Genomic DNA, 17,745 nt, shown 5'->3' on the forward strand with positions numbered 1-17,745 from the left:
TGTTCTGGGGGAGAGAGTCTTGCTCTGTCACCCAGGTTGGAGTGCAGTGGCATGATCTCGGCTCACTACCACCTTTTCCTCCTGGATTCAAGCGATTCTCCTGCCTCAACCTCCCTTGTAGCTGGGATTACAGGTGTGTGCCACCACATCCAGCTAGTATTTGCATTTTTAGTAGATACAGTGTTTCGCCATGTTGCCCAGGCTGCTCTTGAACTCCTGGCCTCAAGTGATCCACCTGCCTTGGCCTCCCAGCCTCAGCCACCGTGCCTGGCCCCAAGTCCTGCAGCTTCTCTTGGGTACTTATTTTCATGTCCAGTAAAATAGGAGGGAACAATTTGAAAGAAAAGGAGAGGGTGTGTCATGCAGGTGGCTGCAATGGCGATAGTGTAGGTCTCGCAGTTGGGCAGGAGGTTTCCAGAGAATAGAGTTGAATTCAAGAAAGCAATAATTCTCACCAGGAGTGACCTCTGGACCTCCCAATCCATTACTCAAGGCCAAGCTCGGGACTTTTCCCACTTCCCTCCATAGCTGGGCCCCTCCTATGGCTCGTACCTTCCACTCTCAAGCTGTCTTACCTGAAGAGTTTTGACTTTGCCCAGGATGTTGTCCTGTGACATTGCTTGAACTGTCTGCTCACTTTCTGCTCCCCCATCAGGGATAAAAATACTGTCATGGGAAAATGCCCGGGTTCCCATAGAATAGTTGAAGGACCTGGAATGTAAATCATGTGCTTCATTTTATTAGGATACAATTTCTTTTGGCAATTCAGTTTCCCATTACTCCTGATTGGAGGGACTCCACCCACATTCTCAGTCTCATTCGGCAAGCACTTCCAGCATTGTGTCCCTTTCAGCTGGGGGTCGGCCAAAGAGCTGGGTAGACGAAAAGGTCCCCATCTCTTACACAGCCCTGGTTCAGAGCCATTCACCATGAGAACACAAAGACAGTTACTTATTTGTATAGGATCCAAGACAGAAGGCACTGCAGAACTTTTAACTGGAAGAGCCTTTCTCCAACTGAGCTGTCACTATCAGTTTTGTCCCAGTAAGTCTTGCCAACCAGAATTTATTAAGTAACATGCAAGTCTAGAAGTAAGAGGCAAGGATTTCTTACTTTCAGATGACAACCAAACTCGAAGAAAGATGTACACATCCCAAACAAAGACTTTGGAAGAGGACTACAGAATTGTTGATAGAGACAATAAATGCTTTAGGAATTTCGAGAAAATGGGAGACATTTGTGTTAGGGCCATTCTGATAGGCTTTGCATATATGGAACACCTTATAGGTGGCTCGTATCCAACAAAAACTTTTTATATTTTTATTTATTTATATATATGTGTGTGTGTATATATATATATATATATATATTTTTTTTTTTTTTTTTTTTTTTTTTTTTTTTTGAGACGGAGTCTTGCTCTGCCGCCCAGGCTGGAGTGCAGTGGCCGGCTCTCAGCTCACTGCAAGCTCCGCCTCCCGGGTTCAAGCCATTCTCCTGTCTCAGCCTCCCGAGTAGCTGGGACTACAGGCGCCCGCCTCGTCGCCCGGCTAGTTTTTTGTATTTTTTAGTAGAGACGAGGTTTCACCATATTAGCCAGGATGGTCTCGATCTCCTGACCTCGTGATCCGCCCGCCTCGGCCTCCCAAAGTGTTGGGATTACAGGCTTGAGCCACCGCGCCCGGCCACTTATATTTTTAGAGACAAGATTTTGTTCTGTTGCCCGGACTGGAGTGCAGTGATGTGATCATGGCTCAATGTAGCCTCAAACTCCTGGGCTCAGGGGATCCTGCAGAGTAGCTAGGAATATAAGCATCTGCTCCCACATCCAGCTAATTTATATTATTTTCTGTAGGGATGGGGTCTTGCTATGTTGCCCAGGCTGGTTTTGAACTCTTGGGTTCCTCACAAAGCATTGGGATTATAGGCATGAGCCACTAAGCCCAGCTAAAACACTTTTTAGTTGAAGGGCTGGACTTGGAGGAAGTCTGGACTCCTACCTAACAATGAAGTATAAGCCGTGTGAAATGCACAAAGACGGCCAGGCACAGTGGCTCATGCCAAGCCCAGCACTTTGGGAGGCAGAGGCAGGCAGATCACCTGAGGTCCGGAGTTCAAGACCAGCCTGGCCAATATGGTGACATCCCATCTCTACTAAAAAAACAAACAAAAAAAATTGCTGGGTGTGGTGGTGGGCACCTGTAATCCCAGCTACTTGGGAGACTCAGATGGGAGAATCGCTTGAACCCGGGAGGTGAAGATTGCAGTGAGCCAACATCGCACCACTTCACTCCAGCCTAGGCGAGACAGAGCGAGACTCCATCTCAAAAAAAAAAAAAAAAAAAAAAAAAAAAAGAAATGCACAAAGAGGAAGCAGCAGAAGCAAACTGTTCCTTACTTGATCTTGGAAACTAACTTATCTCTGGGAAAGAGTACACACTGAGGCTGCCAGCCACAGGGGCAGGAAGAGCACCCACAGGGGCAGGAAGAGCACCAAGGCAGGCACAATGCCAGGCAATACAGGCAGCACTTGGAAGGGAGAGAGAGCACAACCTCCTCCTTCCCCTCCCCAGAAAGGGGCCCCTACTGGGGTTTTCTTAGTGACCAAGTGCATGAGAGAACAGTCAGCACTGGGGGCAGGTGTTCCCAGGCAGTGCCTATGAACTGAATTACAGAATGCAGTGGGCAAGGTCCTGGGGCAGCTGTACTTGTTATCTGCCCAAGTCTAGACCCAGTTGGGAACACTAATTACCAAATTTTATAATCTAGTTTGCTAAATTACAGGCAGCATGGTGTAAAAGTGTGCGAGGTTTACAAACAAAAGACTTGGATGTGAGCCTCCTGGCTATGTGATCTTATGCAATAATAATAATTATTATAAACATCAACCCTTACTTTGATTAAAAAAAAAACTGTGTGGAGTTTTACTTTCATTATCTCATTTAATCCCCATCATCACCATCTTGTGACAGATGAAACTCAGCAAGTAAATAACTTATATAAAGACATGCAAATTGAAGGAATAGAGTGAGAAACTGAACTCAGATCTGCTAAGAATAATCCCATGCCAGCCAGCTGCCATATTTTAAAGTGGTAGATGGTCTTATAGTATTGCCACCCATGAGTGACACAGGGTATGGGGAGAGGAACATGGTGCAGATGCCATGGGGGCTGGACTATGAGAGGGCTGAAGATACTAAATAACTAGAATAAGGCATAAGTCTTCAGCTAAATAACCCAGGGCACCATATAGCAGCAATTCCCTTTATGAAATATGAGGCACTCTTTTAGGAAACATGCCGAGAGATTAATATGTTATGATCTCCCTGTCCTCAGAAAATCTGGGACCTATGTTACAAACTGAGCTTCCAAGTTCACCTAAAAATGTTAGGAAATAAGCTTTTCATTCGAAGTTGTGGAACTGAACTTCTGAATATTCTCTGTTTAAACTTCTTTTTCAGACTGCTGGTTATGACTCAGTTGAGAGAAGGGGTAAATGACTTCATTTCTACACTGTATTTTTGCAAAGGGCATATATATATATATTTACTAATTTCTCGCAGTTGTGTGTACAGAATACAGCAGTGCTAGGCTAAGTTCCATTCCAGTTTCTAAGTCAACCTTGACTGAGTCATGAAGTTTATCCCACTGATCCCATTATTTTTTCTACATAGGCTAAGAATTGGCACTCTCCTGCTCTTTGGTGTTGAACTCCAAACATTCCTGTTTCCGGCAAAGATCTAATATCCATCCATTACTCATTTCCAGATGATCATATTGAAAAATCGAGAAAATGAAGAGTAACAGTAGCAGTAGTAGTAATTACAATAGTGGTGGTCACAGTGGTAATATTTATCCTAGCTAAATTTTACTGGACACTTGCGATGTACCTTGCATGTATGCTAACCTCTTTAACATAATATCAGAATCTTTTTGATATATAATATTTAAAACTTATGTGGTAGGCACTGTTAGTAAGGGTATTTTATGGACATGAAAACTAAGGTTTGAAGACAATGAGCAATTTGCTATAAATTAAGTAACTGTCTATATTGTAATTTTGTCTGGCCTCTGTTTCATTGGTCTACTTGTCTGTTTTTTGTTGCTGTCGTTTTGTTTTTACTTTTTTTTACTTATCTGTTTTTATACCAATAACACACTATCTTAATTGCTGTAGCTTTTTAAGGAGTCTTGGTATCTAGTAGTTTAAGTTTTTCATCTTTTGTTTTCCGAGTTTTATTATTTATTTTTGAGACAAGATCTCACTCATGCTGGGGTACAGTGGCACAATCTCAGCTTACTGTAACCTCTACCTTCTGAGTTCAAGCAATTCTCCTGCCTCAAGCTCCTGAGTAGCTGGGATTACAGGCGCCCATAACCACACCTGGTTAAATTTTGTATTTTTGGTAGAGATGGGGTTTTGCCATGTTGGCCAGGCTGGTATCGAACTCCTGTTCTCAAGTGATCTGCCCAACTTGGCCTCCCAAAGTACTGGGATTACAAGCGTGAGTCGCTACACCTGGCCTCTACATAAATTTATACATATACACCTGGCCTCTACATAAATTTATACATATACACATACATGAATATAATATTGAGATTGCTTTTAGATGGCATTAAATCTATACTTTTTTGTGTGTTTTTTTGTTTTTTTTTGTTTTTTTTGAGGCGGAGTCTCGCTCTGTCGCCCAGGCTGGAGTGCAGTGGCCGGATCTCGGCTCACTGCAAACTCCGCCTCCTGGGTTCACGCCATTCTCCTGCCTCAGCCTCCCGAGTAGCTGGGACTACAGGTGCCCGGCACCTCGTCCGGCTAGTTTTTTTTTTTTTTGTATTTTTTAGTAGAGACGGGGTTTCACTGTGTTAGCCAGGATGGTTTCGATCTCCTGACCTCGTGATCCGCCCATCTCGGCCTCCCAAAGTGCTGGGATTACAAGCTTGAGCCACCGCGCCCGGCCTAAATCTATACATTTTTAAACCGATGTTTTTACAATATTGAATCTTGTAGTACATGAACATGGGCTAATTCCTCATGTATTTATATCATCTTTAATTTCTCTTAACAAATGTGTTGAAGTTTTCTGTATAGAGGTCTTGTACATATTTTGATAGGTTTATTCTTATATATTTGTTGTTTCTGAATTTATTGTAAATGGTATAGACTAAAATTTCTATTTTCTAATTTTTTAATTAGTGGATATAAAATGTAACTTATTTTTGTATACTGATCTTATAACCAGAGACTTTGCTAAATTTATTTATTAATTATAATAATGTGACTGCTGATTTTTTTTTTTTTTTTTTTTTTTGTACGACAGGGTCTCAGTCACCAAGGCTGGAGTGCAGTGGCTGAATCATAGCTCCTGGGCAACCTTGAACTCCTGGGTTCAGGGGATCCTCTGGCCTCAGTCTCCCAAGTAGCTGGAACTACAGGCTTATGTCAGCATACCTGGGTACTTTAAAAATTTTTTGTAGAGATGAGTTCTTGCCATCTTTCCCAGGCTGGTCTGGAACTCCTGCCTCAAGCAATCCTCCCACCTTCGCCTCCCAAAGTGCTGGAATTACAGGCATGAGTCACCACACCTGATGCATAGAATTTTTGTAGATACGCTTGTATTACTGCATCTTTGAAAAGACACATGATCTACTGATATGGTTTGGATCTGTGCCCCGACAAATCTCATGTCAAATTGTAGTCTCCAATGGTGGGAGGTGGCTGGATCATGGGGATGGATTTCTCATGAATGGTTCAGCATAATCTCCTTGGTGCTATTTTCATGGTAGTGAGTGAGTTCTTGCAAGATCTTGTCGTTAAAAAGCATGCAGCACCCCCTGCCTTGCTCTCTCTTGCTCCTGCTCCTGCCATGTGAAACACCTCACTTCCCTCTTTGCCTTCTGCCATGATTGGAAGCTTCTTGAGGCCTCCTTAGAAGTAGAAGCCACTATGTTTTCTGTACAGCCTGCAGGATCATGGCCAATTAAACCTCTTTTCTTTATAAATTACCCAGTCTCAGGTATTTCTTTACAGCAGTGCAAGAGCAGACTAATACAGCTATCTTTCATTTATAGCTGATTTTAAAATTAGCCTCTTTATCTTTGGTTTTTAGCAGTGGGTGTAGCAGGGTGTGAGCTTCTTTTAATTTATTCAGCTTGGGTTACACAATGCTTCTTAAATCTGTAGCTTGATGTCTTTCATCAGCTTTGGAAAATTCTCAGCCTTTATCCCTTAAATATTGCTTCTGCCCCATTTTTCCTCTCATCTCTCTCTGATCCTCCCATGTTAGATGCTTTTAAGTACAAGCCACATAACTTTTATTCTCATTATTGTAGCTACCATCTTTATACTCAATATGATTCAGACTGGATTATTTCTATGGACCTGCTTCCAGCTCACTAATTTTCTCTTTAAGTCCAATCTGCTGTTAAAACCCATCTGTTGAGTTCTTAATTTCAGAAGTATATTTTGGATCTCAAATTTCCATTTAATTGTTTAATAAATTTATGTTATCTGCTGAAATTCTCCATCTTGTAAACTATATTGTTGAATATATTAATCACAATTATTTGAAAGTCTATCTGAGACTCCAACATCTAGGTCACCTTTAGGTCTATTTCTATTATCTTGTTTTTCTTGTAGTCTGTTTCTTAGATGCCTGGTAATTTTTAATTAAACTTCACACATCATGCCTCAAAAATTTTAGAGGCTGGGTTCTCTTCTTCCAGAGAGGACTCACCCGATCTTCTTGAAGGCTGCAAACAGCAAAGAAGCACTTCACTTCAATCCAATCAAAGACTGAGCTAATTCATGCTGGTTAGCCATCTTTGTAAGGCTCAGACTACTTCTGTTTTGCCTACACTTCTAAGGTGTAGTCCTCCCAGAGCCTCAACTGAGAGCCTGGGTTGTTTCCTAAGGTCCTCCTCCTTGGCATATCTGAATGTAAACTGTTAGAAGCAGCCAGGTCACATCTTAAATGCTTTGCTGCTTAAAAATTTCTTTCAACAGATACCCTAAGTCACTACTCTTGAGTTCAAACTACCACAGATCCCTAGGGAATGAACACAATGCAGCCAAGTTATTTGCTACAGTACAACAAAGGAGACCTTGGCTCCAGTTTTCAGTAAGTTCCTTATTTCCATCTGAGACCTCATTAGCCTGGCCTTCACTGTCCATATCACTATCAGCATTTTTAGTCACAAGTATTTAATCAGTCTCTAAGAAATTCCAAACTCTCCCTCATCTTCTTGTCTTTTCCTGAGCCCTCCAAACTCTTCCAACCTTTGCCTGTTACCCAGTTCTAAGGCTGTTTTGACATTTTCAGTTATCTTTATAGCAATGTCCCATTTTTTGGTACCAGTTTTCTATATTAGGTCATTTTTGTGTTACTGCAGAGAAATACCTGAGGCTGGGTAATTTATAAAGAAAAGAGGTTCTGCAGGCTGTATAAGCATGGCACTAATTATCTGCCTGGCTTCTGGTAAGGGCCTCAAGAAGCTTACAATCATGGTAGAAGGCAAAATGGGGGCAGGTATGTCAGTCATATGGTTAGAGCAGCAGAAAGAGGGCAGCAGTTTGTGTAATATTAAATCTAATACTAAATCTTTGGTAAGCATGGTTACCAGTTCCAGCTCCAAACAACTCTACAATGTAGATTGTTTCCTGTTCTCTGAAGGGGAAGCTGAGGCAACAAGTGGGTAAAAGTATTGCCCAAAGTTCCAAAATTTGAGGCAGGGTTGGAATTGAAACTGAATAGCCTATGTGTGGATATCTCAGCTTGAAACCATGTTCTAATGAACACAGAGCTTGATGGAACCATGGTCCTTAACCAGCTGGGAACTGCAAATTACATGACCGGGAGGTGGAGGGGCAATTTACCACAAATTGTACCTTAGCAGAGTTCATCCGTACTTCTTTACTCTTGATATTTAAAGATCTTTCACAGTTGATTGTGAAGCAGGCCAACTCCACCTCTCCCTGCTTCCTTTTGAGGGAACCAAGAGAGGGGCCTTTCAGCCTCAATGCTGCAACTTGCCCTCCCTCTCTCTCTGCTCAAATGATAGGAAATGGACTTGCAGGTGGGAACCTTCTCTTCTGCTATTGAGAACACAGAGCAGCCTCTTGCTTGTGAGGAGAGCTGTATAAAGACCTCTAAAATCCCACAGATTTTAAACCTTGAACTAGAAGATTGTCAATATAGTCATTTAACAATCATTTTAATTTAAACAAGATTTGAAGTCAAATGCAAAGCACACATGGTAAAAGCCAACTCTACAAAGAGAGAAAGAAAGGCCCACTTGGGAAGTTCAGAACAGCACTGGTCTCTGAGGAACAGTTTTCATAAGCCTAGAGAAGAATCACAGCCCTGACTTACAGAGGTCAGAAAAATGGTCCTTTTGGATTGGAGGTCCAAACAGCAGAAGTTCCTGGGGCTCTAGAAGGCAGTCAGCTCTCCTATGTACAGAAAGGAGCATGGCTGAGATTTCTACATTTCTGTTCTGATTTGCTGTTGTCATTGATATTATTTGTATTGACAGAGAGGTTGGGCTTCGAAACATTTCATCAGGGGCTTCTAATCAGCCCAAAGATACCAGCTGTTGGACTTGCCCCTCTACTCTTCACTGCCTCCTGCAGTTATCTTTCCGAAGACATTGATGAGAGAACAGCCTGAGGTTGCTCTTCTGGCTTTACCTTTAATAACTGCCTCACTCCAATACGCTCTTCTCATGTGTCTCCAGCTACAGTGGAATGACTCTCCCACTGTCTCTGCAAACTCAACACGAATTCATCAATTTTCCCACAGAACTCCTGTCTTTTCTATTTCTTTGTTACTCTCATCCCCAGGACTCTGTGCTATATTATTTTATAAGTGAGGTAAAGTTCAGATTAGGAAGAAGATAAACTGCAAAAACCTTAACCGATAACATTGTCTGTGCTTTCACTTTCAGAAATCCTTCAAAGACAATGTAAAAATTCATGCAGAAGACTGGAAATCCTGAGCTCACAGACCCATTCTGAGCCTGCATTCCACTCTGCCTGCCAATATTTCTCCGCACCTGTGTCTGGAGGCCTGGAGCGCTGCTCTTCACATCTCTAGTGAGTCTCTACGAGTAAACTGGTAGCAGCAAAAGGCAGTGTACTGTATTAGCGATGACAGGGACAGCCCTCACACAGCCAACAGCCACTGAAGAAAGGGCCCCTCTGTGCTCATGGAATCCAAGACCCAAGTCTTTATGGATGGAGAAGCTGAGGCCCAGCAAAGTGAAGAGACAGATTCAATCAAAACAGAAACCAGAACTCAGGCTCCTGGCTCACTGTTGACAGGGCTTAATACAGTGTTTACAGATGTTTGGATTTCTTAGAGAACAAAGACATTATATGAATGGTGGCTGCTGGATCACGACAAGAAAGGAGCATTAATTAAGAGGGTTCCAGTTCACCTACAATTGCAAATCTTATATAAAAGAGGATATGCCAGTTTTACTTTGTTTTGTTTTTGAGACAGAGTCCCATTCTGTTGCCCAGGCATTCTGTTGCCCAGGCATTCTGTTGCCCAGGCATTCTGTTGCAGTGGTCTCTCTGCTCACTGCAGCCTGGAACTCTCCAGAACTTAAGGGCTCCTCCCACCTCAGCCTCCCAAGTAGCTGGAAATACAGGCATGCACCACTGTGCCTGGCTAAGTTTTTAAATTTTTCACAGAGATGAAATCTTGCCATGTTGCCCAGGTTGATCTTGAACTCCTGGGCTCAAGCGATCCTCCTGCTTTGGCCTCCCAAAGTGCTGGGATTACAGGCGTGAACCGCCATGCCCAGCCTAATTTTAATTCTTAAACACAAAATCTGTCAATGCCAAGTGGGATCCCAGCATCCATAATTTTTTTCATATTTATGTAATATTGATCAAAATTTTATTACGATAAAATGCATATAACATAAAATGTAGCATTTTAACATTTTTTAAGTACACAGTTCAGTGGCATTAAATACACTCATATTATAATGAAAGCATCACCACTATCAACTTCTAGAACTTTATTCTCATCCCAAACTGAAACTTCATATCCATGCAACAATAACTTCCCATTCTCCCCTCTCCCCAGCGCCTGGCAACTACTATTGTACTTTCTGTCTCTACGAATTTTACTATTTCAGGTACTTCCTTTAAATAGAATCATAGAATATCTGTCCTTTTGTGCCTGGCTTATTTCACTTAGCATAATGTTTTGAAAGTTCATCCACATTGTAGCATGTGTCAGAATTTCCTTCCTTTTTAAGAATGAATAATTCCATTGTACATATATATCATGTTTATACATTCATCCGTCAAAGGGCATTTGGGTTGTTTCTCCTTTTTGGCTATTGTAAGTAGGACTGCAATGAACATGAATGTGCTGATGAAGATTTTAAAAACACAGGAATGCAGCCTTGTGACTCATATCTATGTGTAGACACGGCTGAAAGAGTAAATAGGTGTGCCATAAGTACCCATTCCACATAGAAGATCTACATCATCTTGATATCCTCCACCCAAATTAAACAGTCAATATCTGTAAAGATCAGTAGTGACCTCATAAGACCAAAGAAGTAAAAGAAAGAGGAGGAGGAAGAGGAAGAGGAAGAGTACAGCACTTCAGCAGCACATACACTAAAACTGGAACTAGATATGGAGAAGATTATCATGGTCCCTGTGCGAGGATGACATGCAATTAGGTGAATTAATGCAGAAACAGAAAATTAAATATCGCATGTTCTCACTTGTAAGTGGGAGCCAAGCCTTGGGAACACACAGACATAAAGATGGGAACAACAGACATTGGGGACTCTAATAGGAGAGAGGGAGGGAGCAGGGGGCAAGAGCTGATACATTGCCTATTGGGTACTTTGTTCACTATCTGAGTGACAGGATTAAATGAAGCTCAAACCTCAGCATCATGTAATATACCCTTGTAACAAACCTATACATGTACTCTCTGAATCTGAAATAAAAATGGAATTTTTTTAAAAAACAAGAGTAGGAGAAGGAAGGTAGGAAGAGGAGGAAATTAAGAAAAGAGGGAGAAAAAAGGAAAAGAGGAAAAATCCTTGACATTTGCCTAAAATCATGGGAAATGTTGAAGTCAGTTCTTGAAAACCTGATCCTGGTACCTGATGCACAGAACAATAGCCCCTCGGGTGTCATCCATGCAACTCCTACCCAAGAAGGTTCAAATATCATGAACCCACTCCAGGAACTATTAGCTACAGACTAGAGGCTTTGAATAGGTTGAGTCAATTCTAAGGGAAGATGCATTTAGTACTAAGAAAAACTCACAGAGGTTTACAGGGTCCTGTTCTACCTACATCTTAAAACATTTAAGACCTCTGATCTAACTCATTATGGGTTTAGAAAGACAACAGGAAACACACATTGGTGCTTCTTTCTCCTTTACTCCACCTCCTCTTTCCTTTCATTTACCCAGAGTTAGATGAATTAACTCCAAGATTCTACCTAGAGGCTCCAAACGACTACTTTAGGGCCAGGCATGCTGGATAATGGCTATAATCCCAACGCTTTGAGCAGGGAGAATAGTTTGAACCCAGGAATTCAAGATCAGCCTGGGAACCATAGCAAGAGCCCATCTCTACAAAAAATAATTTTAAAAATTTGCCAGGTTGGCTGGGCACAGTGACTCTTTCCTATAATCCCAGCACTGTGGGAGGCTGAGGTGGGCAGATCGCCTGAGGTCAGGAGTTCAACACCACCCTGGCCAAGATGGTGAAACCCCCTCTACTAAAAAAATAAAAATTAGCTGGGCGTGGTGGTTCATGCCTGTAAACCCAGCTACTCGGGAGGCTGAGACAGAAGAAAGAATCCCTTGAACCCAGGAGACAGAGGTTGCACTGAGCCAAAATCGTGCCACTTCACTCCAGCCTGGGTAACAGAGTGAGACTCTGTAACTAAAAAAAAAAAAAAAAAAAAAAAAAAAAATTCAGCCAGGCATAGTGCTGCACATCTGCAGTCCCTGCTACTCAGGAGGCTGAAGCAGGCAGATTGCTTGAGCCCAGGAATTCGAGGCTGCAGTGAGTTATGATCACGTCACTGCACTCCAGCCTAGGTGACAGAGGCCCTGCCTCTAAAAATAAAAGAAAATAAAAGGCTGTTATAGAACAAATAACACTACTGTCAGGCTCACTTTGGCAGCAAATACATCAAAATACAGGGCATTTTGAAGGGCCTGTTTCTGTGCTTAAAGTTGTCAAGAGCTTAGCAAACTCAGTGGAGGCCTGGAGGGGTCATCACAATTTGCTGGATTAGTATATGGATAGGATGATTATGCTAATAAGCATGCCAGCAGCAATGGTTAGGGCTCACATACTGTAACCTTTGCTCAGGTGAAGCTTTTATTATTACTTTTTATGTTGAAGCCATTGCAGACTTTGTTTTCCTGGACCATCTGAGAGGAAGTCACTGGCATGATGCTCATCACCCTGACCAGGGCAGGCAGTGGGAGCCAGAGGACTTGTTCCTGAACACACAATAAGATGTTCATGGGAATCTGCGGAAATAAATGCAGGAACCCTGAGAGCAGTCGAAAATCAATGAGTGTATAATTGTCACTGTTGTCCTGTTTTTACCTCCACCCTATTGCAATATAATTGACATCTGTAAATCATCTCCAAGTTACATCTTTTCCAATTCAGCTTTCTCTGAAACCCTATAGTAACCTTTTTTTTTTTTTTTTTTTTTGACAGACTCTCACTCTGTCGCCCAGGCTGGAATACAGTGGCACAATCTCAGCTCACTACAACTTCCACCTCTGGAGTTCCAGAGATTCTCAGGCCTCAGTCTCCCAAGTAGCTGGGATTACAGGCGCATGTCACCATACTCGTTTAATTTTGGTATTTTTAGTAGAGATGGAATTTTATCATGTTGGCCAGGATGGTTTCAAACTCCTGGCCTCAGGTGGTCTGCCCACCTCAGCCTCCCAAAGTGCTGGGATTACAGTCGTGAGCCACTGCACCTAGTCCCCTACCATTAATCTTAAAGGAGTTAATTTGCCAGCTCAGAAACCACTGGTGTTTCCCTCGTGCCAAAATCCTCCCAAATAAAGCTGCAGTGGTTGCTTGGCATTTAACGCTGTTCATGCCAGAGCTCTAAACTACTCTGGCTCTATGAAACAGAGGTTGTGTAGTGTAGGGATTACCTCTTACCTCTCAGGGATTAGTTCTTACCTCTGAAACCTAGTTTTACCATTTGGCAGCTGTGTGGCTTTCAGCAAGTCTCTAAACCTCCAGGTGCCTAAGTTTCCTTAACTGTTAAATGGGGATAATAATAGGACCTACCTCACAGAGCTTTCATTAGAATTAAATTTATGATATGTAAAACACTAAGAATGGTGTAAGCAGTGCTGGGCATGGTGGCTCACACCTATAATCCTAGTGCTTTGGGAGACCAAGGCAGGAGGATGGCTTGAGGCCAGGAGTCTGAGACCAGCCTGGGCAACAACACTACAAGACCCTGTCTCTAAAAATAAAAAAAAAAAAATTCATGGGGCGTGGTGGCCCGTGCCTGTCATCCCAGCTACTCAGCAGGCTGAGGTGGAAGGACTGCTTGAATTCAGGAGTTTGAGGCTGCAGTGAGCTGTGATCTCACCACTGTACTCCAGCCTTTGTGACAGAGCAAGACACTGTCTCTTAAAAAAAAGTTATTATCTAATGTCACCCTACTTCAAGCACCCAAGAGGCAAACCTGACCTGTCAGTTCCTCAAATACCATCACTGGGTTCCATTACTGCATAGGCTCTTCTGCTGCACGGACTGCCCAGTGCCAGTCTCACAATTCGGTTCTTACCCACTGATGTGGTTTGGATTTGTGTCCCCGCCCAAATCTCATGTTGAATTGGAGGGGCGGCCTGGTGGGAGGTGATTGGATCATGGGGGTGGATTCCCTCATGCTGTTCTTGTGATAGTGAGTGCATTCTCACAAGATATGATGGTTGAAAAGTGTGTGGCACTTCCCCCTTCGCTCTTTGTCTCTCCTGCTCCACCATGGTAAGATGTGTGTGCTACCCCTTCACCTTCCAGCATGACTGTAAGCTTCCTGAGGCCTCCCAGCCATGCTTCCTGTTAAGCTTGTGGAACTGTGAGTCCATTAAACCTCTTTTCTTTATAAATCACACAGTCTCTTTATAGCAGTGTGAAAACAGACTAATACACTGTATTTCGAGGTCCAGCTCAAACCTTATCAACCCCATATACCTTTTCTTGCTCCCTTTTGTCCCTCAGGAATCCTTCCTTCTGCATGAATCTCATACTGTTTGATGTTATGGTTATTGTAATCAAGCCTTTAACAAGAGAGAACATAAAAGTACTTTGCATGTTGTAAAGCAAAACACAGATGTGACTTTTTTTTTTTTGAGACAGAGTCTCACTCTGTAGCCCAGGCTGGAGTGCAGTGGCACCGTGTCGGCTCACTGCAACCCTCTGTCTTCTGGGTTTAAGCAATTCTCCTGCTTCAGCCTCTCAAGTAGCTGGGATTATAGGCGCCCACCACCACGTCTGGCTAATTTTTACATTTTTAGTAGAGATGGGGTTTCACCATGTTGGTTAGGCTGGTCTTGAACTCCTAACCTCAGGCGATCCACCTGCCTTGGCATGCCAAAGTGCTGGGATTACAGGCGTGAGCCACCGTGCCTGGCCAATGTGATTTTACTGACAATAGTAATACCATCTTATCTCCATCCCAGTACTATGTGTGGCATGAGGTCAGGGATCACATCTATTATCTGTTTTTCCCATAGTGCTTTCTATTATCAAATTTGTCAGCTTTTTTGTTTTGTTTTTTTTTTTCACTTTAGGATGGGTTCTTACTATGTTGACCAGGCTGGTCTGAAACTCCTGGGCTCAAGGAATCCTCCCACCTCAGCCTCCCAAAGTGCTAGTATCACAGGTGTGAGCCGCTGTGCCCCACCAAACATTCTCAATGGATGAGAAAATGATAACTACTGTAGGGTGAGTTGGTTTACTAGGTGGGTTTTCTGCAGAGAGGTCACCGAGGTAATGGAAAGTGTGATGCGGATGTGTTATGGGAAAATGCAGAATATGTTCAGATCATGGCTGTTTTCCATGAGGTCACTTCACAAAGCTCCAAGAAGCCAATGGTGGGCAAGTCAGGAGGCTGTTCAGCCTCTCTCAAGGCTTTTTGAGCCTTCTTTTCAACTTAAACCGGGGAACTGCTCCAGGCTTTGCTTCCCACTTTCTATTTCAAACCTTCTCTCTCACATCTAGTTTCCTGGTGTCTACATGTGTCAGTTACCATTCTGAGCTATAGGCAACAGAAACTCTGTCTTACTCAACCTAAAGAAAATGTACTAGAAGTATAGTGGAGGCTCACAGAACAAAAGAAGCCAGACTGCAGGCTTGGAAAAACACTGGAGTTAGGTAGGAGAGTTCTAGAGCCTAGGCATCAGGAGCCACAGCCACCATTAGGCCAGAGTGAGCCAGTAACTACTCTTCCTAGAAGTTGTGTTCCTTACATCTTTGACTCACCTGCCAAGTCAAAGTCCTAAGGGAGAACATGTGATTGGCCAGGCTGGGTTGCAGGCTCATGCCAGGCTGCAGTGGGAATGGAGGTGGAAGATCTGATCCTTTTGATTTCTGTCCTAGGAAGCAGGCACTATGTCGTATCAGAGCTATACACAGCAAGGTAAAGACGGCTCCCTAAAAGGGAAGGAGCTTTCAGGGGGTCACCTTGACTCGAGAAAGGGAACTGGATGCTAATGGCTAAGTGACCAGAAAACAGCTACCACACTATGCTTCTAGGTCTGCGTCTGGATTCTCTCTTCTAGTCTAGCTCACCTGGACGGATGACTCACTTGCACAACTCCCTGTATTGTGATTCTACTTCTCCCCAGGAGGCTGCCCTTCTTTCTTGGTGGTATGTGCTGCTGCCTGAGAGCAAAGGATGTCACACCCCATGGTCCTGGGATGCTGAAACCCAGGCCAAGTGCTCTATGCTCATACTTATCTGGAGGAATGGGAGAGATGAGACAGAGGTGTATGCTGGGTCTGCGGCCTGGAGCTCAGCACATTGGAAGGTCAGAGCAGAAAGAGAGGTTGCAAAGGAAAGAAAACAAACTAAGTTAGCCCTGCAGCCATGCTACTCCGTCTCCCACCGACTAGGCACTTAGTGCTAAGGAGAGCAGAGAGGTGTCAGGAAGAGCAATCTCCATTTTAAGCTCTGTTGTCTCGTGCCACTATCTGCTAAAGATAGCGTCTATGCAAAAGGAACAATGAAAAGCAAGGGGAAGTTTAGTAGGCAGAGGCATTTCTGAGAAAGTTCTCCACATTCACAATAATACAAGACAGGGACTGCCTTCTTTCTGTCCGTGGTCTTTGTCATCCTCCTGTGACACCTGGAACTGTGACAGTCATCTTGTGACCATGAGGGAACAAACCTGAGGACAAGAGGCCACTCCCCGAGGAAGCCAGAGAAAAAGGGACTCAGATTGGATCCTGGTGATGTTGCTGGGCCATTTCATCAACCAACCTTGGAACCTGGAAAGTCTTCCAGACTTTCTGGTCCATCAGACAATATACTTGATTCCTGTTGAAGATGCTAGTAGTTCTGATTTCTGTTACAACTGAAATCGTCCCACCTGATACAGCTTTCAAGCCACTCTTCTAAGCACTGGGCACAATCTAAGACCTGCTGACATCATCCAACTGTGGAGTGCGAGCCTACAGAGGGAAATTCTTCCCATCCAAAAAAGGAGAAGGCTTTCTGCAGCTGCACAGTAAATGTATGCCTCAGGCCAGCCTTCCTATTCCTTATCCTTTGTCTTTTTTGGACAAGAATCATGTAATTTGGGACCATAGATATTGGGTAATTACTATGGCAATGATTAGGGATTCACTTCAGGAATAAGGAAATATAATTATAGTCCCATTTCAGCTTGTTTCCATGACAACAGGGGCAATTGCAATTGATCAGCAGTTTTCTTCCTAAATAGATTCGTGAGTCTCATTCAAATGAAATGTTAAAGAGCAATTAAATATCCTCATCAAACAAACTAGAACTGCTGGAAGTGACTGGAGTCAGATTATCTGACTTAGAGGCTCATCCAGAACTCGGGTATTCTATCAAAATATATGGTACTTGATAGGCTATAGTGTACCAAATTATCTGTTAATTACAAAAGAAACCGGGTATGTCATACAAATTCAAGGAAGAGGAGTAAAGTTTGGAATCTCGAAGGGAGAATCTTAGAATTGGAAGCCAGAGGGTCATCTACTGCAGTCTGTAAGTTCAGTCCTGTGTCTATAGCACCTAGGACAAGTGATCCTCTAACTTGCCTCTAAAGTCCACTTCACAGGCTTCCATGCTATTTATTCCACTCTGTTTCCCCATGTGGAGAAAGATCTTTTCATAAACCTCTGTAGCTGTCATTTGAATCAATTTTCCTCTGGTTAATGCTCTGGAAATAGTAGTCATCAATATTCTCTTTATCTCAATACTAATACTAACCTGCTTTTTAAAGTGCTTTATTGCAGATAGCACAATGTCATGTACATTTTTGTCCTTCTAGTAATCCTGAGAGATGAAGGGGCTAGCTAGGTTAGGGTCACACAGCTCTCGAGTGAAACACCTGGCTTCCCGAGAGGTCCCTAGCTCCTGTTCTGCTGCATTTACAACATATTGTATCTCTAAGAATCGCTATACCTTAGCAGTCTCCAACCTTTTCAGCACCAGGAACTGGTTTTGTGGAAGACAAT

General features: G+C 43.0%; 1 protein-coding gene and 1 non-coding gene across 2 annotated transcripts in view; one reads left to right on the top strand and one right to left on the bottom strand.

Moving 5' to 3' along the window:
• Positions 1 to 17,745, bottom strand: part of CRACD (capping protein inhibiting regulator of actin dynamics) — a 58,465-nt gene that overhangs the window by 32,621 nt on the left and 8,099 nt on the right. The window contains exon 2 of the mRNA XM_030925912.1: positions 576 to 711. Coding sequence (XP_030781772.1) covers positions 576 to 695 — 120 coding nt within the window. The 5' untranslated portion in view covers positions 696 to 711. The remainder of the gene's footprint in view (positions 1 to 575; positions 712 to 17,745) is intronic.
• LOC115896092 lies at positions 10,617 to 10,721 on the top strand. The gene has a single exon (XR_004056071.1). It is a non-coding gene; the product is annotated as a U6 spliceosomal RNA (small nuclear RNA).

Source organism: Rhinopithecus roxellana, chromosome 2 (genome assembly GCF_007565055.1).
Source record: "Rhinopithecus roxellana isolate Shanxi Qingling chromosome 2, ASM756505v1, whole genome shotgun sequence".
Taxonomy (NCBI): domain Eukaryota; kingdom Metazoa; phylum Chordata; class Mammalia; order Primates; family Cercopithecidae; genus Rhinopithecus; species Rhinopithecus roxellana.